The following is a 21,253-nucleotide window of genomic DNA, read 5'->3' on the forward strand; positions in this document are numbered from 1 at the left end:
GACGCCAGTCTTGACGTATGCTTTGGAATGTAAATGGGACCACCCGAAGAAGAAAGACCTGAATCTATTAGAAAATGTCAAAGCAAGGTATTTGAAAAAGGCTATGAATCTTTCAAGCTTCACCCCTTCTCGCCTGGTGTATGTCCTGGCTTGGCAGGAATACTACATAGAAGAACTTCGCATGCAGTTGCACCAACCATCTGCCGAAGCCTATCAACAATTATTGCACAAGCTGTAAGAGAAACGGAAGGAAATATGGGACAATTTCTATGTGACCGAAGCAACGATGTCATCTGTCTGTATGGACTCAAACTACGAGCTGCGACATGTATTGACCCGCTTTGCAGTTCATGGATTTCACCAAAGAGTGTGTAGCGGCGTGAAGAAGTTCCACGTCCCGGATATATAGTGTCTGTGTGAACTATGCGGACTATACTGAGCTCTAGTATATATATATATTTATTGAGATCAGTGCAGATACCACGTACTGTGGTGTAACCGACGCGGTTCCTCTCTAAGAATGTTCTGTGAGAACTAATTATTCCATGCACATTGTGCGAAATTCTGTATTATTATTATTATTATTATTAATGGAGATCAATTTCTAAAAATATCTTTCTCGTGTGCACCTTCTCGTTAGGAGGATGACAAGGGAGTTGTCATTAATGGACTGTTTTACAGGCCGTCATGTTATTTGTAGTTAAAGAGCCATTTTACTCTTTTCGATATAACAGGTACCGGTAATGAAGAGAGGCGATCGTCAACGATTGGTTTCATGAGTCTTTAGCCAATGCCACTTTCGTTTTCAGATGAACAACAATATGTAACCGAAAAATAGGGAGAATTATGCACAACTTCGGACCAGGAACTGTATCGCTCAATAAACTCCCATTCTGTCTCCACTTTGTTCAGCTTTATCGTACTTTTTACGTTACTGCCACGTGCTTTCGTAGTTTATCATCTGTATTAAACGTAGAATTACAGCCATGTAACTTCACATAAATTCATGACGGAATCATGAAATCGATTACCGATTCCCGTGCGAAGAACGGGTTCATATGCTGCTGCATAAATTACTTTTAATATCAATTGGGTTGTGACAATGAATCATTTGGGTGTCGTTGATTTTTCCAAGCTTTCATTTTAAAAATCTAAATAGTACATTTATCCATGCACATTGTGCACAATTAAATATTTATTAAATGCTACATATTTGTTAGAACTTTTTCTTTCTATCTATCATTGTGTGACTGGAGATGAACAATCAGAAATTGCACATTTTGAAAGAAATCACCGAGCAGAGTGGCTTCAGCTCTACAGCTCTGTATTTGGGAGGCGGTCAACTAGTTCTGCCGTCGGCCCTAGGTTCTGTATGGTCCATGTGACATACAGATACCGGTGCTCCCATAGTAGCTCCTCTGTCGGTCTGTAATGCGGGTAGTCAGTTGAGTGTTTCATCATTCTCTATAACATATGTTGCGTGTAAATTTTGAGCAGTTGGGTATTAATTGAACAGTTATTTGTGCACTGTAAGTGTGTGGAAGCTGGCCACCCATCCAGTGGGTGACCACTCCCGATGTTGCTTAACTCCGTATGTGTATTTATTTCGGCTGTATGTGTGAGCTTACAGCATGCGTGTGTGCCCAAGGTCAAAATTTACATTCAGTGACACGACCAGCACAGTAGTTTACATGTATTGGTAAGTGGCAGTAGAGGATGGTCACCCATCCAAGCACTAACCACGCCCAATATTGCTGGTCTTTGAACAGTGAGACTATTACCAATAGTGTTCGCAGTGATGACCACTTTAGTTAAACGTGTTTACTTTGACGTGGGTTTGCGGTTGCTAATTTTTAATAGCATCGTTAATGTGCAGCATGTATGGATTGTGCACCGCCTCGTCTCCGAAAACCAGTGCTTCATCTTTAGTGATAGGAAAGCCGTTTGGTGTTGAAGGCTGGTATTGGTGTGTTAAGAAAGTGAGGACTTTTAGCTCATGGAGGGTGGGTGGTGTATTTTGGCGGGGTGGGGGGATGGTTGATACTTGGATTAGGGTTTTTCAGTGGCCTCAGCTACTCGATCCACCGAGGTGGCCCTGAAGTGGGTTTGATTGGTTATTGAGGAAGCTAAGGAGTAGTAACAGTAAGGTGTTGTTAACTTGGCTATTTGGGAGCGGTGTGGATTGGTGGTGGGGGTTTGGATTTGGTGTTGAGATTTGCACGAGGTAGGACGTTCTGTTGTGCCTTGGGTTTTGTGATTGCTGCCTTCTTGAAGTACGGGCATCCAGGGAACGAAGCTGCGTGAGTGCTGTGACAGTTCGCGGACTTCGCCTGGTCCCAAGGTACCTTGCATTTGGTACGACGACGTGGGCCGCCACACCTATTGCAGCAGGTCGAGTTCCGGCATTTTGCAGCATGATGGTTCAATTTAAGGCAGTTGTAGCAAATTATAGTAAGAGAAGGGTGCGGTGGAGGAGGTTGGGTGGGGGGTAGGTTGCTGAGGTGATTGGGGGCGTAGTTTGTTTATCTTTAGGTGGCTTTTCTTTGTGTGGGTGTGAGTTGGTTTGGGTGAGGGTGGTGTTTGTTTGGTTGGTTGCTTGGATTGATTTGTGGATGTATGGTACGGGAGGTAGTGGTGGTGGGGTAGGTACAGTTGTGATTGAGCGTCTTGGTTTACGGGATGTGTTTGGAGTGAGATATGTTCTGAGGGAGATGTGATTTGGGTGGTGAAGTCTGTGTTTTTGGGAGTAGCTTGGGTTTCTGTGGATTTTCGTTTAGCTTTAGTGGAAGAAAGTTAATTTGCTGGAAGAAGTCGACTGTAAGAGGAGTGGCTTGTGTGGCTATGTGGTTTTTTGATGGGATAGTTTGGAACTGGAAATCGTTTGTGGAAGATGTAGCTTCTGTGGAGGTGTGTTTGACTGTTGGGTAGGTGGGAGGAGGGGGGAAGGTTTGAGTTTGCTGGTTGATGGCCTCGGGTTCGATGATGACTCTTGATTAGCTATCTTGTGGATGGGATATTCTGTATGATGGTAGGCGTGGGGATGTTTGTTTTGTCTAGTAGTTTGAGGATAGGTCGGACAGAAGTATTACGGCGAGGCATGACCAGTAAGAGATTATTGTGAGTCTCTTCTATGACTGCAAGATGTTCATCGAATATGGGCATTAGTGCAGTGAGATTAGTTTGACGGGTTATGAGAACTGGGGTCGGTGTTATTAAGATTGAAGACTGGGTCCTGGCATTTGGCTGTAACTGGGAATTCGGAATTGTTTCGGACACAGAAGATGGGATCGGTGCAATCAATGTTTTCTTCTTCTTCTTCTTCTTCCGCTACCAGAAGGCTGTCTGGAGAACGGCTTTATGTAACTTCTCCCCCCCCCTCTCGTTCTCACTAAGGTGGAAACTTAAATCTTCGCAACACATCTCCAGGCATGAGAGAGGGTGTTACCTGCTAGGAGGAACGTCGTACCACATCCGGGTCTGGAATGAAAACTCTTAGTATTGGTACCAAGGGTACAATGGGTCAAAAAAATTATTCACCACATTACAATGCAGCAGCGGAGGAGGTCGTAGGAAAACAAATGTGTCAAGTCGTGGTTAAAGACATATTTATTGTTTGAGACAAATACAAATGAAACGTGGCAGAATTAGAAAGAATACATAAGCAGTACATAAGACTCAAACAACACACTAGCAATGTTACCTGAAATAAGTATTCAAATGCAATACTTTTGACATTTGTGACCATGGTAACATTCTTAGTACTTCGTTTGGCCTCCTTTTCGTTTAATTTTCTGGAGTCTTCAAGGAATGGATTACACCAAGAGTTCTGTAATTTTGCGTGTGATTTTCTGCCATTCTTCCGTCAAAACACGCTTCAAGTCACTTGCTGGAGATGTGACGTTTTCAAATGTTTTATTCAACAATATGCCATAAATCCTCAATGGGGTTTATGTCTGCGGATTGGGGAGGGGTCGCCGTTCAACGTGATGTGTTGTACAACCACCACAGCTTTGTGTTGTGCGAAGTGTGTTTGGGATTGTTGTCCTGAGTGAAGATGTAATCATTTGGAAGATGCAACTGCTGCATACTGTTGGACAAGGGGGCCTTTAAAATGTTAATATAGCACATGTGGTCCATGTTGCCTCTACGAAATGCAAATCCCCTACACCGCTGGCACTTATGCAGCCCCACACATTACTGACCCCCTTCCACCCCACTGTTTTTTGTTGTAGCTGTCAGATTTCGCTCCTCTAGTTCACAGTTCCTTTTCCTCCACACAGTCCCTCATCCATCCGTTATACACACATTAAATTTGCTTTCGTTGGTGAAGAGCACCTTTTGCCACATCTTGTGTGTATTTCTGCGGTGTTCTTTTGCATAGTGCAGTTGCTTTTTCCTGTTTGCCTTACTGATGTAAGATTTTAGTTGGGCTGTGCGGCCATTGTAGCCAGCATAATACAGCACATTTCTTATCGTTTGCGCATTCACTTCCTTTCCTAGTTACCATGCCACTTCATCTCTAATTTTTGGTGCTCTCAATTTAGGATCTTTCTTCACCTTTCGTACTATGTTACGTTTCTCGGCCTGCGTTAGGAGTGAAGTCTTCTTAAAGCACGAATAAATGAAATTACACACAACGTTTTCTCTCCAACTCAAATTTACGTTAACCATTTTAACATTAATAAAGAGACTTCAAACCAAATTTCCCTTTCGACTCTATAGGCTCCGTGCGCTGATGAGAAAAATGCACCGCTGCGCTGCGAGTGGCGAATACTGTAAGTTAATGCGATCACCGCGTACATATCTCTGTCGTCTGACAACGTGCTTGCCACGGCCGACTAAATAATAACAGTGGGATTTCAGAGTGTTTAATGCAACAACAAGCGGCCAAAGTACTCCGGACTTCCAGAAAGTGGTCATGTATTACATTTTAAGGAAAAACTGTTCGCAGGAAATAGCAACAGAGCGAATAACTGCAAATATGATAAGAGAAAAACGATGGTTCACTAGATACACTACCATTTCATGATAGAGGCAACATAGTAATTTACGTATTTATGGTGATAACGAGATTAATGTTCATGTACACATTCAACAATACTGTCTTCAGAAAAAATATATTTGTTCTAATTCTAATACGTTATCATGTAAGCGTAGGTTAATGTCGCTCGGGAGGCTTTGGCAAAATAATATTTCTGCTGTTATTTATACAGTTTACTCAGAATATTTCATCTCGCGTACTGATCAACCCTGTGAATGGTCTCGACCTCGCACTTCAAGAGTGAGCAAAGAGAAGTAAAACGAGGAGAAGAGCTTAGAGGACCTTTTTCTGATTAAAAGGCACAGGTTTGATGTTGGACCAATTGAAATTCCAGATTTTGAAACCGAATGTACACTATCAAAAGTGTTGCGGGAAGAGAAAATATCAGAATATCTTAACGTTGTCAATAAATGATTGTGTCTGTATTTATAATATGATCACGACCACCTCTGAAATATAACGGTTAGCGCCAGTAGTTTCCTTCGTCGGGGCCCGGGCTTGATTCCCGATACATACAGAAATTTAAGATTGACATGAGGGTACATGCAGCTCATGTTCATTAGGGGTTGCTTGAAAAGAGTTGCACCACCTCGGGGCAAGGACAGAACTTTTCGTATGTAAAATGCAGAATATCTGTGAACTATTGATATTGTGTAATGGAGGCCTATTTCTGTAATTATACATATCTACTGCCTTTTAAAATCCATTTCGTGAGGTTGTGACAAAACACTATACGGTACAGGTATGTCATATTGTGGTATGTAGTAATATACGATATGTTATTATTATTGCTAGTTGTTTTACGTCGCACCGACACAGATAGGTCTTAAGGCGACGATGGAACAGGAAAGGGCTAGGAGTGGGAAGGAAGCGGCCGTGGCCTTAAGGTACAGCCCCAGCATTTGCCTGGTGTGAAAATAGGAAACCACGGAAAACCATTTTCAGGGCTGCCGACAGTGGGGTTCGAACCTACTATCTCCCGAATACTGGATACTGGCCGCACTTACGCAGATATCGAGCTCGGTATTATTATTTATTTATTTTGCACACTTTTGTGGTAATGATATTCAAGCAATTGTACAGATTTTAGGAAATCAAAGCACAGTAAAACTTAATTTATACTACATTTTTACGTAGAATTTGAACCCATATTTTCCGTACAATTCCAGTCGTGGCAATGACCACCGTCTTCTGCATGATCTTGCAGAAGTTGGTGTTGACATCCAACTTCTTCTTCATCATCTTTTTCTTCTTCTGGCTATCATTAAGACTATGTTAATAGAATACAATGTATCTGTTGTGATGTGTGCGCTTCAAAAAAGATCGCCTATTGTAGCTTACTTTGAAATTTAATATTGCTATAATAATTTGTTCGTAATTGTTAACTTTTACATATTGTAAAGTGTTATGTATTAAATAAATGTACAAATCCAAAATCACTTCCTGCGATTTACTGCTACGATCCACCGTCTTTTCAAATCCATTTCGTGAGGTCGTGAAGGAAAGCTCTGTATTACGGTATCTATTAATGCAGCCAACACAAGCACATCATTCTGTCGGAAGGTTGCGACAATAAAAAATAATCATCTTAAGACAACACTGTAAAATAATTGAATAAATGCATGTAAACGTCATATATATTCCAGCTTCTTATGGCGAGCTGTTGATGAAGATGACTAAGTAGTACTCGTAGTATCCACCTGCAGCAGCACAGTGCTATACGCACGGAGCCTATACAAGAAGCTACAGTCGCTCCTTCCAGCTAATATTTAACACAGTTGCTTACCAGTGAGCACTCTTCTTCACTTGTGCTTTAAGAAGACTACATATTTATATCTTCACACGGGATTTACAACAATCTAACCACTCTATATGTTATTATAAACCCCACTTGAAGTATCAAGCATTTCCCTCGCCCCTACAGCATAATTTGAGTGAGCGGTAGAAACGTCTCTTTACTAGCTTTAAAATGTATTTAAACTCCACTTGGAGTAATCAGCAACATTCTTCATCATTATTCTGACGTTTGAACTGTTTAGGATCCAAACTTTTCTCTAACGCCCTCAACCAATACAGGGCGCCGCTTTACAAGATTCACCGTAGCAATTTGCGTTCTTATAGAACTGCCCCTACAGCATAATTTGAGTGAGCGTCCGCCTTCGTAGCGTAACGGTTAGTGTTATTAGCTGCCGTCCTCGGAGGCCTGGGTTCGATTCCCGGTACTGCCAGAAATTTAAGACTGGCACGAGGGCTGGTATATGGTCCAAATGGTACATGCAGCTCACCTCCAATGGGGGTGTGCCTGAAAAGAGCTGCACCACCTCAGGATGAGGACACGAGTTTACTACTTTACTATTTGAGTGAGCGGCAGAAATGTCTCATTACTAACTTTAAAATGTATTTAAACTTCCTTTGGAGTAATGAGCAACATTCTTCATCATTATTCTGACATTTGAACTGTTTTAGGATCCAAACTTTTCTCTAACGCCCTCAACCAACACAGGGTGCTGCTTTACAAGATTCAACGTAGCAATTTGCGTTCTTATAGAACTACCAATATGCAGCAACTTGTTACCACATTTTTAGACAAGGACATTCAAGAAAGTGTATAAACTTTGATATTTCTTTGACTTTACACTCTGAGTTACCGAAAAATTCATTCAAAAGTATTTTAAAGGTCATGAAAAATGGAAACAGAAAATTATTATTAAGCATTTTGCATAATATCACTGCTGCAAAAGTCTATATAGCCTGTCTGACACTGTGGTTAGCTGGTTCGAGTCCTGTTGGTAGGAAAAATTTCATGTTAAGCCTTGAGCAGACCCTGTGGTGCTATTCAACAAGAGTAGGCTATATGACAGCACTGGGTGCCATCCACTCCCTTTCTAATATCATGTCATTAATTTCATCTCAATCAATTAATTAATCATCTCACTCCCTTTCTAATATCATGTCATTAATTTCATCTCAATCAATTAATTAATCATCTCACTAACTCCTTTCTTGAGGTTGACTTCAGGAAAATCTAAATGTTCCTATTTTTGTGTGTAGAATTTTTTTAAAGAATATGCTTTACATCACACAGAAACAGACAGTTCTTATGGCGACAATGGGATAAGAAAGGGCTAGGAGTGGGAAGGAAGCTGCCGTGGCCTTAATTAAGGTAGAGCTCCAGCATTTGCCTGGTGTGAAAATGGGAAACTACAGAAAGCCATCTTAAGGGCAGCCGAAAGTGGGGTTTGACCCGACTATCTCCTGAATGCAAGCTGATAGCTATGTGACCTACACCCCACAGCCACTTGCTGTTATTTTTATGTATGTAACACAATTTGAGTAGCCTCTGTGGCTCAGGCGGCAGCGCGTCGGCCTCTCACCACTGGGTTCTGTGATTCAAATCTCGGTCACTCCATGTGAGATTTGTGCTGGACAAAGCGGAGGTGGGACAGGTTTTTCTCCGGGTACTCCGGTTTTCCTTGTCATAATTCATTCCAGCAATACACTCCAATATCTGTCATTGCCCCAGAGGAATGTGATACGCTTTGGCAGCTGGCACAATTCCTATCGTCGCCGCTAGATGGTGGCTTCATTCATTCCATTCCTGACCTGGTCGAATGACTGGAAACAGGCTGTGGATTTTCTTCTTCTAACATGATTTGAGTGTCGAGAGGACAATAGAGAAGTCGTGTTGCTTTACTGCTTAAAACAGTATTTCCACCTCCATCCAAATAACCTTGCATGCCTGAAATTTATATCACCTTGTTTTCTTAAAAAAAAAAAAAAAAAAAAAAAAGGATAAAAGTTTCCCCAACATTTTATAAAACATAACAGACTTGAAAGGAAAATATTGGGAGTATTGCAATAAAGAATAACACAGGATAAATAACACACAACTCAATTTAATCATATTCAGTTCAATACAGTGTTATGATGTCCTATATATCCTCATTTCCGACTTAGACAAAAGATAACAGTCTGCAGACACATTGTTAAGATTTTGAGAAGTGTGAGTCAAGTTACGAAGTGTAAACTAGTAAATATTATACCATCACAGGGTTATCAGTCTTATACAAGTGAAAACACAGGGGGTGGAAATACCCAGCAACAACAAAAAATAAGTCTTCTGATTCAAAAATGTTATGGTGGAAGAAGGGCCAGGAAAAAACTTTTAAATTAGAGATATAGCAGCTGTAGGTTCTAGCTGAATATTGGAGCCTTTGGTGTATAACAATTATAAACAATATATGTAATGCACAATGGACCCTATTATATAGAAAATTATATAAGAATTATACAATCAACTAATCTGTAGCCTGAAAATTGACCCACACCTCTCAAATCCATTACATTTTCAACTTATAGACTAGATGTATGAAGGAACTTTATGAGATGTTTGATAATAAAATCATAATTATCATTAACCAGTCTGACTTATATAGAAGCCTTACAAAATTTTGTAAACAAACTGTGTGTTCTTATTTATTGGAATGCTGTTAATCCATGTATCTAAGGCACAACATATAGGGCTTCTCTTAAACATACTTTTCTTTCGACAAAGTCAAACACTAAGGTGAGAAATATTATTTGAACAATAACATCACCATAACTAGTAAATAGTTTCTTAAAAAAATATATGTTTCCAGTACTTTGAGCAAACTTCATACAGCACCTCAGAGACAAAGCAGCATATCTGACTCAGCCAACACTCATCCAAAAGCAGTCAGATAAGTACTCCAGAGACTAAATAAGATTATCTTAAAAATTCCTGACTGTAAAACACTAGAGCAAATGGTGCTCTCAGATCTATATTTATTGCAAATTGAGAATTTTATTTACTATTTGGTGTACACAAGATCATTAACACCTTTAAGATACCAACACAGCTAGGACGCTCTTACATCAAAGAATATGGTTGACATTGAATAGAATCCAATCTATATATGGCACATTTGCTGACCTCCTCCATGGGTGAGAAAAGCTGTCTACAATGAAGTGCAGCTGCAGCTTATCAAGGCATAGAGATCAACATATTGTTGAGGAAAGCCCTCTGAGGTCCTATTCTGAAAATCCCAGATATTTCTTGGACATGATACCGGAGGTAACATATTAGTAAAACACAGGGGAATAAAAACTCAGTAGCAAATAACAGTCTTCTGATTCTAAAAATGTTATAGAAGAAGGACCAGGAAAAATAAACCTGCTTTTAAAATAAAGATGATAAAATAACATTATTTGTATATTTGAAAATGATGCTGAATAGATATAATAATAAGCTTTTACCTTGCCAAGAAAACAAGGTGAAGTTGTTTACGCTTTGCAGAGAACTTCATCTTCAGAAGAAAATATTGACTGTTCATGAGGAAGACGTCTCCAATACTGTTTATGTTGAATAGTTCATTTTCTTTTCATTGAAGATGTAATAGTGATGTGTTTTGCCATACATTTAATAAACATACACATTTTTTTTTTTTTTTTTTAAAGAAGCCCAAGCATTAAAAGGCAGGAATGAAGAAAGAGCAGTTTCATAATTGATATGTATGTTTCCAAAGGGAGTATTAGAAGAAATATTTCGGAGTCATTCCTCGAATAAAATTTTTGATGTATAAAAGGTTGTTGACTTTTGTTTATTTCTGTTCGGTCCTGGGACTTTTTGAAACTGTTGCTATGTTCATCAATAACAGATTCACTTTAATCAAAATGTAAGAAGATATTTTCCATCTTCAATTATATTACATGAATGTAAAGTCATAATTCAATCAGATTTAAAAAAAAAAACCTACCGAATAAACAAAATGATGCAATTCTACCATCATGTAATGCAGCTACAGGGTTTTCCATATAAAACATGGCTGCTTGCACTTGGCTGAGCCAAGGCTGGGAGGCTCCTCTCACACCTGCGGCCCACTCTGTCTTCACTTCTTAAATCTGTAAATCTTTATATCATACCATATAAGAAACTAAACTAAACGAAACTTGTACCTCATAGCAAATGTTGGAAATGTCGCCCTTCCACCGCTACACAGGCACTCTATCAGGTAAGCACATTTTGACTTGACACTATTTTCCTATCATGACGACGAATTTCCACTATACAAATTGGGTTTTCGGAACACCAATATTCCCAGTTACATGGAAGGAACACAAGGTGAGCATCGGTTTAACCTTCAGTCACTGATGAGAAACCACTCGCAATAACAGACATGTACTGTGGGATCAGCTCGTTTTAAATTACGAACATGTATGCATTTGTAAGGTTTGAGTTTCAATAATTTTGTAGCATGTAAAAGTCACTGAAACACCACCTTGCTGTGCTAATTTCGGGGGCAATTTAGTCTAATTTTTCTGCTGTTGTGCCTTTGCTGGCGGGACCTAGTGTTGTCTTGTGGTATGGGCTAGAGCAATTTTGTTACTTTCATTTATCTGTCTCAGCTTTATCCCTGGCTTTGACAAAATGAAAGTGACTGAGGTATGAGTGATGCTAGTAATACCATTCCTTCTGCAGCCAGCCCCTGCTATGAATGGTGTGAAAATATTGCTCATAGAGTCGGTTGGTGCATGCATTTCAGTGGGCTTGGCAGACTGATATGTAATAGCAACTTCTGGATCGGTGAGGAAAGCAATGGGAATCTACCTCACTCCTCATTTCCCTAGTACGCCTCTTCAGTGATTCCTAGGCCATCTATGACAGCTGATGGCGGATCTGTTGAGGATCCAACCAGCCTTCGGGCTGAGGACTAAACATACATACTTTCTGCTGTTAACACTTGATATCTCTGTGTGTTTTCTACTGAACCCGTAGTCTCAAACTTATTCACAAGATTATGAATTGAAGTTCTGGAAGGAGGCAATTGTGCGGGGGGGGGGGGGGGGGACGACGACGACCTCCTGATAAACACTGCATGAATGTGATGAGCTGATTCACATTTATAATGTTTATATATAAAAATACGTTGCTCTAGAGGTAACTGTCTTCCTATCTTCCCAAACGAATGCGACAATTGACTACATCATGGGAGTGAAGGATACGGAGCGAGTCAGACATCCAGGTGGGCCGTAGGTGTAGGGGAAGCCACTCAGCTGTGTGCGAGCGGTCAGGTTTTATATGGAAAATGCTGTACTGTGTGGGATGAAGAAGTACTTCTCAAAACAAAGACGATGTATATAAGTCTTGTACACAGCCTCTGACGTTAAAATTAAGTTCCTATGTACCATTATGCAAAAGACAAAAAATGTCAAGCTTTATTAAATCATTACTTAAATAATGAAGTGGAAACAGGAGATCCTCTTCCCAACAAGATTCCACGAATCAAGACTGCAACTGGTTTGGACACATGATGAGGATGCTAACTATCATTATTGCAAACAGGGAATTTTGAAACAGAGGTGAAAGTCTACTTGTGGTAAGAACAAGGAGAAGGTGGATCAATCTAGCGAAGAAAGATGTGCTGCAGAGATAACAGGAGAGGCTTGTTACATCACACCTGGGCAACTGGAGATGGTTTAAGATGATGATGACGATAATTTGAAACAGGAAATTATGCAATGGAAGTCACCCAAAAGTGATCCAAGAGACTGCTTAAGCAGTGATGCTCCAATGAAATGAAATGGCGTATGGCTTTTAGTGCCGGGAGTGTCTGAGGACATGTTCGGCTCGCCAGGTGCAGGTCTTTTGATTTGACTCCCATAGGCGACCTGCACGTCATGAGGAGGATGAAATGATTATGAAGACGACACATACATCCAGCCCCCGTGTCAGTGAATTTAACCAATTATGGTTAAAATTCCTGACCCTGCCGGGAATTGAACCCGGGACCCCAGTAACTAAAGGCCAGCATGCTAACCATTCAGCTATGGAGCCGGACGATGCTTCAATAATACTGGCCAACAACATGGAAGAGCGTATATCTACACCCTGACAGGGCCGACTACTGAATCAAACGGAGACAGTAGAGCCACACAACAGAACCCACTACAAGGTAGACACTGATGAATTAGAAGAAGAATTTTAATTCAGTACACAAACAAATTACATCCTTCCAGAGAATATATGAAAAACAATATTCTTAAAAGTATTTAAAACAGGCTAGAAAGTACTAAAATATTTCTACTTGTATAAAAAACAAGCAAAACATTATATACAATAAAAGAAGAGTAAAAAAAATCTACAAAAATCTCTTTAAAAAGATCATAACTGTATAAAGATTCAGAAAAAATAGAATGATAGCCATATTTAAGCATTAAATGGCATGAAGGATTTGCATTTATACAGACAATTAGAGACAGATAAATAGGAAGGTTTCGTTGATGGTGCAATATTTACTGATAACCACTGAAAGACAAAATATACTTGTGTTTCACTTTAGAAGTGGAAATCTTTCAGAGCATCTGTTAAGAAAACAGCCTACTAACTGTGCCAACAGTTAAAGAAACCCTTACAAAATCTGTGTTGTTTGACAGTATAAAGCAATTGAAAATCCTCAATTTCCTTGCCACTTTTTTTTCAAATTTCCCTGATAAGATCATCCACAAAATTGTGAAGCAATAAGATACTTTCCACGTAATTCATTATTACGTGCTCGAACTGATTAACGCCATTTACTGTGAAGTAGTTCATGAATTACAAATAAGTTGTAGTGGGACGTAGTACAAACCCACGATAGAAATATTTATAATCACAATCTGACATTATGATTAATGGATTTTTATTCAACACCTAAGATTTCTATTTTGGAGCTGAAATATTGAACAAGTAACAAATACAATGTCTTCTGAGTGTGCGTCATTTTACCATTCGGTACATATTCGTAGACTCTTTCTGGGAGGATGGATGTATGATTAACAGTAAATGTCTCTGGGGATTTCTTTGTAAGGAACATTTATAGTGCATCAATATACCATATTTACTCGCATAATTTTCCCTCCCTGATTTTTAGAATGAAAATCTAGAAAAGAAAATTTAATCGCATATTTTTCCCCTTTGTTTTATCTATAGTTTCCACTAATTGCGAACCACGGACTTATTGCACCTTCGCGATTCATGCAGATGTACAGAAATCTGGAACTAGTTTGCAAATTCCAGTTCATGTTTCCCATGCTAAGAGAGGAGGAAGTGACTGATTACTCAACATTCCAGTGCCCAGGGCCAGAACAGAACATTGATGCTGCAATATTTCCTGGTGGCTTGATGTCAGTCTTGCAGCCTCTTGATGTAAGCGTCAACAAGCCATTCAAAGACAACGTGCAGCGGGAGGTTCTCATACTCTGACTCCTACCAGGAAGATCCAGAAACCTTCACTAGAATTAATATGACTGGCATTTCCAACGAGCTAGATGGAAATGAAGATGACTGCATCTGGGAGATGGAAGAGAATAGAAATGATTCATCACAGATGAATTTGGAAGAAAATGATGAGAAATGACATGGCAAGTCTATTTCTTTGAGGTGAAATACATATTAGTGTACCTAGTCAGTTTTACAGATTTTACCCTAATACGGTATTCCAATGTATTTCAGGTATATGGCTCCCATCTTCAGCAAATTCTCACTTGACATTAAAAGACGGCAGTTTCCATATAATTGTTGTTACGGAACGTATTATTGTCTTTGGTTTTTTTCTTAAAATTGTGTTACACAAATTTTGATTATTTTGTACTTTTTTAGGTCTAAATAAACTTTGTAACTTAAGTAAGGTAATTTTGTTCGATTTTTTTCATTTCTATTTTTAATTTATATTTGCATAATTTTCCCTCCCCATTTTATAGGGTCGAAAAAAAAGTAAAATGAAAGGTGGGAGGAGGGGGTTTTACACGAGTAAATACGATAAGAAGTTTCAATGCTGGGTTAAAAACAGGACATATCCTGAATCCAAGGTCCATTCTGAAGTCACCTCCACCTCACTGCAGGAGGCTGACTGTAAAAATAAGACCATCTACTTTCCTACGGTCACCTTTTATAAGAAGATATACATATTTGACCATGTTGAAGTGTTTCAGTCGCTGGTGAAACAATTCCAGGTTTCTTCATGACCATTGGGAAAATGCTGGCCACTCCAAGCTCGACAATTATAAAACAGTTTTTATTGCAGAGAAATAAGGTGGTGTAGTTCTTCAACGTAGCTGTTAACAATATTGCCTTTTTCCCCCGAACTGTTTTTGAGCTTTTATTGTGAAGTATTTCAAATAGAACCAAGAGTTGTGGACAGCAGTATAAAAATCAATTTACAATATAAAATATTGTACTTGAAAATCCCATACTGAAAATTACAATTTTGTTTTATCATCTATGATTTCCATTATGAAATGATTTCCACAGTATATTTGTCAGCTCCTTGAAAGATGTAAATAGGGAATATATCTCAGAAGGTCGTGCCATTTCACCATTTGCTACCTTTTGGCAGAGTCCTTATGGAAGGCTGTGTATAAGACCAGCAAAGATGTCTCTGGAATTGCTTCACAAGAGAGCACATAATGAATCAACATAATAGCTTTCAAAGTTCAGTCCAAAACAGAATGGATTCAACTGCCTGTTTTGAACTCAACTCATCCCAATAACGAAAAGATCATCAACCTGCCAACAGACCCCTAGTACCTGCATGACCATACTGAAGTATTTTGGTTGACACAGAGAAACAATTCCAGATTTCTTCAGGAATTATTTGTAAAAATAAAAAGTAAATAAAAAGGTTGGCCATTCTAAGCACATCCATTAAACCATTTGCATCATTTGACGAACTGTGGTCACGCATGGTGTTTTGGCACACGAATCCGATAACGACCTCAGTTCCCAATGATGCAGTATCTCCCTTATTTTCGTATATTAGATTCCCTTTGGAACACAAGTTCTCAGGGTATGGAACTAAAAGGCATGTACTATTGGTAAACAATGCTGTCTGTATTTCTGTGTGACATGAATTGTTGAACAACAGTTTGTTTTCATCGGTATTTGTTATGCAGTAGAACAGGCATTGCAGTAATGACAACGAGAGTTTGAAAACGCTTGCAGAAGTGTTTTAGATGGCGATTTTCGCAATAGTGTTTTTTGTAAAATTAATCCGAGTTCAAGGGTGGTGAGAGAAACAGTGAAAGTTGCTTAAGAGCGCAGAGCATCGAAGAAAGTGAGAGTGAAAGCGCCACGCCATGTCCATCCAAAAACCTGCGGCCGGCGACACAAAAGAACCTTAGTGATTGAAAATTGGAGAACAGAGACAAAAATCCTGATATATATCCATTTCATGGATACAGCAGTGTTTCAGAAATACGAAAACTTTATACAGTCTGTCCACCGTCCAAAGCTGCGATAATTTAGAGTACATTGGTCAGCTCTTTTTGAAATAATTTCAGATGGAACATTTGTACCATAGCCAGCAGTCATTCACGGAATGAAGTATGGGTATCATAATTTTCAATGGCATGAATGAAAAATTTGAGTGAATCATCTTCATTAGTTATAGTATTTTATGCATGTTTTTGTGTGACAGGTACGCTCAAACTACTGGCGGGAAAATTAAATCTGATTCCACAGTAAACAATGTGGCCATTTATTGACTTGAATGGTTTAGAACAGTTCCTATATCAAAGATGCAGAGTTGGTTGCCATTCTTTACAAGATTTATGTACTTGTTTAAGGTAGCCTTCCGATCTACAGCCAATAAAAATATTTCCTCCTCCCCTGCCCCTACTTTCCCACCTGCAAAACCTCTCATCATGCTACTGTACGCACTGTAACAATTTTCCCTTTTTGTTGTTACTGTTACTGACATTGTTAAGCTTTGTCACTAGGGCAGTCTTTGAATAAAGGATAAATTTAAATAAGAATCCTTTTTATGAATGGCCAAAGATGCAACAACAATAAAAAATGAAGTAATATCATTATGGTATTTCCTGGTTTGTATATAAATGAGATCATGACAATGTTAATTTCTTCAGTTATTGAAGGTCCCCCCCCTCCCCCCCCATTCTGCTGCAGCTCTCTCAAGAAAACTGCCTTTCGTTCAACTTGGCCGATCCAGTAGTAGATAAAGTGAAAAGAATAGTTTATAATACAGTATAAGGAGATTAATATGTACTTTCCCAATTAGAAACAGAGAGAAAACAATGTAAACCCACAGTTTTTGGATGTTCTTATCAGTGGAGAAGATTAGAATGTTACAAAGGAACAGATATGGCACCTGCTGCCGAGAGATGTGAAGGACACATATTCAATACGGCTTTCGCTGTAGTAGTACAATTTGTTACCTTCCAAACCAACAACAGAAACTAAAAGCAAGTCAACAAAACGCTTTTAGAAATAGTAATATCTGAAAGAACCATTTGCATTTTTACACACTTTTAAAAATTTGGGGACCTACCCCAGCAGATGATTTTAGTACATTAAAGCTTCAAACAATTGAGATAATTTTATTGCTTTAAGAAAAACACTTCTTGCTTCAAAACCTCTGTATTAATTATTCACCACACACTGATAACTACAAAAGGATCAAGAATAACGCACCGTCCTAGCAACCTCTCACCTGTCACAAGGAACGGAGACATGACTCTTCTTCTGGAAGGGAAGGACAAAGCTGAGAGTATGAGAATCAATACACAGATATAATATGAAATCTCCATTCTGTCCTAAATGTCATGTTAAGTATTCTGAAGGGCAAGAGTTCACCTCCCCTCCCTTTGCACAAAGTTAATACAGATTTGTATCCGTTGGGATGTACTTTTACACACAGTTATTTCTTGCCCTTAGGAGCAGGTTTTGTTAGCTTCCCTGTGGCAGTCTTGCCACCACCACCAGCTTGATCCCCTCCAGAAGCTGCTGCTCCTTTCTTAACTCTCTTGGGTGGAACGGGAGCCTTGGCTGGTGCAGCTTCGGCGCTGGCTCCCTCGGCTGCCGGTTCGGATGGTTTTGAAGGAGCTTTCGCTGCTGGTTCGGAAGCTGATTTGGCCACAGATGGAACCTCCTTCTTGGATGTTGCTGCACGGGCAGGTTTGGTATCAGCTTTTGCTTGAGCACCTGGTTTCACATCAGTCAAGGGAGAGGGGACAAAGCCTGCTGGAGGAGTTGGCGGAACATCATGCTCCACTTTTAGAGCCACCTCCTCAATCTGTTTTTGATGTACTGGCGGAGATGTTGGTGGTGTTGCTGCTATCACTGTTGGAGTCTGTGGTGCTGCAGCAGCTGCCGTAGGTGTTGCAGTCTTAGGTGAAGCTGGAGATGAAGCCGCAGAAGCAGGCGATGCAGCCACAAGTGCAGGTGGAGGTGTAGGTGATGCAGCTGCAGCTTCTGCCGGAGGTGCAGGCGCTGCAGATGTAGGTGTAGGTGCTGCAGTCTTAGGTGAAGCTGGAGATGAAGCCACAGAAGCAGGCGATGCAGCCACGGCTCCTGCCAGAAGTGCAGGTGGAGGCGTAGGTGATGCAGCCGCAGCTTCTGCCTGAGGTGCAGGCGCTGCAGGTGTAGGTGTAGGTGATGCAGCCGCAGCTTCTGCCGGAGGTGCAGGCGCTGCAGGTGTAGGTGTAGGTGATGCAGCCGCAGCTTCTGCCGGAGGTGCACGCGCTGCAGGTGGAGGTGTAGGTGATGCAGCTGCAGCTTCTGCCGGAGGTGCAGGCGCTGCAGGTGTAGGTGTAGGTGATGCAGCCGCAGATTCTGCCGGAGGTGCAGGTGCTGCAGGTGGAGGTGTAGGTGATGCAGCCGCAGCTTCTGCCGGAGGTGCAGGCGCTGCAGGTGGAGGTGTAGACGCTGCAGCCTGGGCTTCTGTCGTAGGTTTAGTAAAGATTTCTATACATTCTGGTGTAGTTGTGCATTCCGGTGTAGTTGTGCATTCTGGTGTAGTTGTGCATTCTGGTGTAGTAATAGATTTTGTCGTTGCACTTCCAGCTGCAGCCCCAGTTGTGCCCGGGATCGCAACTGCACTTGCAGGCAATATTGCTTTATCATTTGCTGGAGATGCAGGTTCTCCGGGCTTGGCAGCTGTTGGGGATGTAGGTTCTCCAGACTTGGCAGCTGGTGGGCATGTAGTCTCTCCAGGCTTTGCAGCTGCTGGAGATGTATGCGTTCCATCTGGAGATATATGCGCTCCAGCTGGCGATGGAGCCCCTCCATCTGGAGATATATGCGCTCCAGCTGGAGATGTATGCGCTTCGGCTGAGGATGGAGCCGTTCCAGGCTTGGCAGCTGCTGGAGGAGCCTGAGCAGCTGCAGTAATTGGCTTTGTAGTTGTAGGAGTCAATTCAGCTAAGTTAGATTCGGCTGGGCTACTTTCGACTGCAGGGGCTTCTGAAAAGAAATAAACTCAACATGCAACCAATTTGCTCTAAATTTTATCAGCAAGTAATATCTTTAACTGGTATGTCTTAAGGCAAGAGAATTATAATCTTTCAAAACAAAGACACCAGAAATATTTAAAACTAATGTTACAACTAATATTTAGTGATATCTACATATTATTAATAGGTTGGACATTTTTGTTGACATCCCCCCACCCCCCCAACATTTCATTTTTTTTTTCCTAGGGGCTTTACGTCGCACCGACACAGATAGGTCTTATGGCGACGATGGGATAGGAAAGGCCTAGGAGTTGGAAGGAAGCGGCCGTGGCCTTAATTAAGGTACAGCCCCAGCATTTGCCTGGTGTGAAAATGGGAAACCACGGAAAACCATTTTCAGGGCTGCCGATAGTGGGATTCCCCAACATTTCTTCCCAAATTTTAACACATTCGCAACAGCATGTACCACTGACGGTGCACATTTTCAGATTTAATTGGGAATTAATTCTTGTTATATGGCTCCAGGTATAGTTGTAATGTATGACGTGACTATCAGTGATGCCAGATGTTTTATTGTTATTTTTTAATTACTATTATTTACAATCGGCTTTACGTCGCACCAATACAGATAGATCTTATGGTGACGATGGGAGAGGTAAGGGCTAGGAGTGGGTAGGAAGCGGCCATGGTCTTAATTAAGGTACAGCCCTGGCATCTGCCCGGCGTGAATCAGATGTTTTTAACCCGCGAGGGATGGCGTTATAAAAGTTACGTGACGGGTCGCGCACAGTCGATTTGACCGGGGAGTGTAAAATACCACTTTCTGAAGCAAAATGCATTGTATTATTAAGAAAAAATATGCTCATGGAACAAAATACCCATTTTTCTTGCAAAGCACATTATATTAATGAAAAAAATATACATAAAACAAAAACGGACCGGGTAATAAGTCAATGCCAGGAGTCGTGCACGGTGGAAACGACCAGGCTTATAGATAAAGCTCTCCACCGACTGAGTGGTGATGGAAGGGGGAACAGCAAATGTCAAAACATGCAGAGGACGAGTCCACTGAAAGGTACAGGAGGGGATGAAGCGTTATACCGTGAAACTATTAAGAATAAAAAAATGTATGCACCCATTCTAAAAGACTGTGACGCGACCCCTCACAGGTTAATATGGGTCATAAAGTGAAATAACATTTGAAACCACATGTAATAATTTACTGTAATTTTTATCAGCAAGTATGTATCAACAACGGATTTGTCCCAAGGCAACAGAATTTTAATCCTTTGAGGGACGGCTTTTCAAAGCACTGACATACCCCACACTTTAGATTTTTGAATGCTCATAAATAAACAAAAATATAAATTAATACAGAGGCACATAAAACATTATATTTTTTTAAATGGCGAAGTCAAGCATGAAACAAGTGAAAAATCACGAACTCATACAAGCTTCCTAATTAATAATGTTTTTTGCGTGATATTTCACAAAATGTGGTGGTGGACACAAGATATTAATTTTTAGCAATCCTATCACTCGTTTATGACAAACTGTTGCTTTGTTCTTTCTTTTTAATTATAATACAAACCTTCTAATGTCATATCACCATTACTTTCACCAATTGTTATTTTACTGACTCATTGTAATATCTTTTTAACCAACTTAACTTTAATTCTTTTACTATATGTTAATTGTAATTTTAGTCTCTCCAAGGTTTTTTAATTTTATTTCATGTATATATAAATCAGATGCCTGTTTCTATTTTTAAGTTAAGATAATGGCTGATGATGCCTGAATTCAGGGCGAAACATGTACCATTTTAATTAATATGACAAAGTAAACCAACTAAAGTATGACATTTTGTATTGATTAGGTGGTAAATTCAATAAATTAACTTATTGATATTATTCCATTCATTTATGTGAATGTCAAGTAAACAAATTCCAAGTATGCTCGGGATCT

General features: G+C 40.1%; 1 protein-coding gene across 2 annotated transcripts in view; it reads right to left on the bottom strand.

The window, feature by feature from the left end:
* Nucleotides 1-8,917: 8,917 nt before the first annotated feature.
* LOC136882289 (nascent polypeptide-associated complex subunit alpha, muscle-specific form) overlaps nucleotides 8,918-21,253 on the bottom strand; it is a 137,550-nt gene continuing 125,214 nt past the window's right edge. Inside the window, exon 8 of one of the 2 annotated variants that reach the window (XM_068229505.1) lies at nucleotides 8,918-19,295. In XM_068229505.1, the coding sequence (XP_068085606.1) occupies nucleotides 17,755-19,295 (1,541 nt within the window). In that variant the 3' untranslated portion in view covers nucleotides 8,918-17,754. Of the gene's footprint in view, nucleotides 19,299-21,253 lie in introns of both variants that reach the window. The other variant, XM_067154857.2, reaches the window with a different exon arrangement.

The sequence above is a fragment of the Anabrus simplex genome, chromosome 10 (genome assembly GCF_040414725.1).
Source record: "Anabrus simplex isolate iqAnaSimp1 chromosome 10, ASM4041472v1, whole genome shotgun sequence".
In the NCBI taxonomy this organism is placed as follows: Eukaryota; Metazoa; Arthropoda; class Insecta; order Orthoptera; family Tettigoniidae; genus Anabrus; species Anabrus simplex.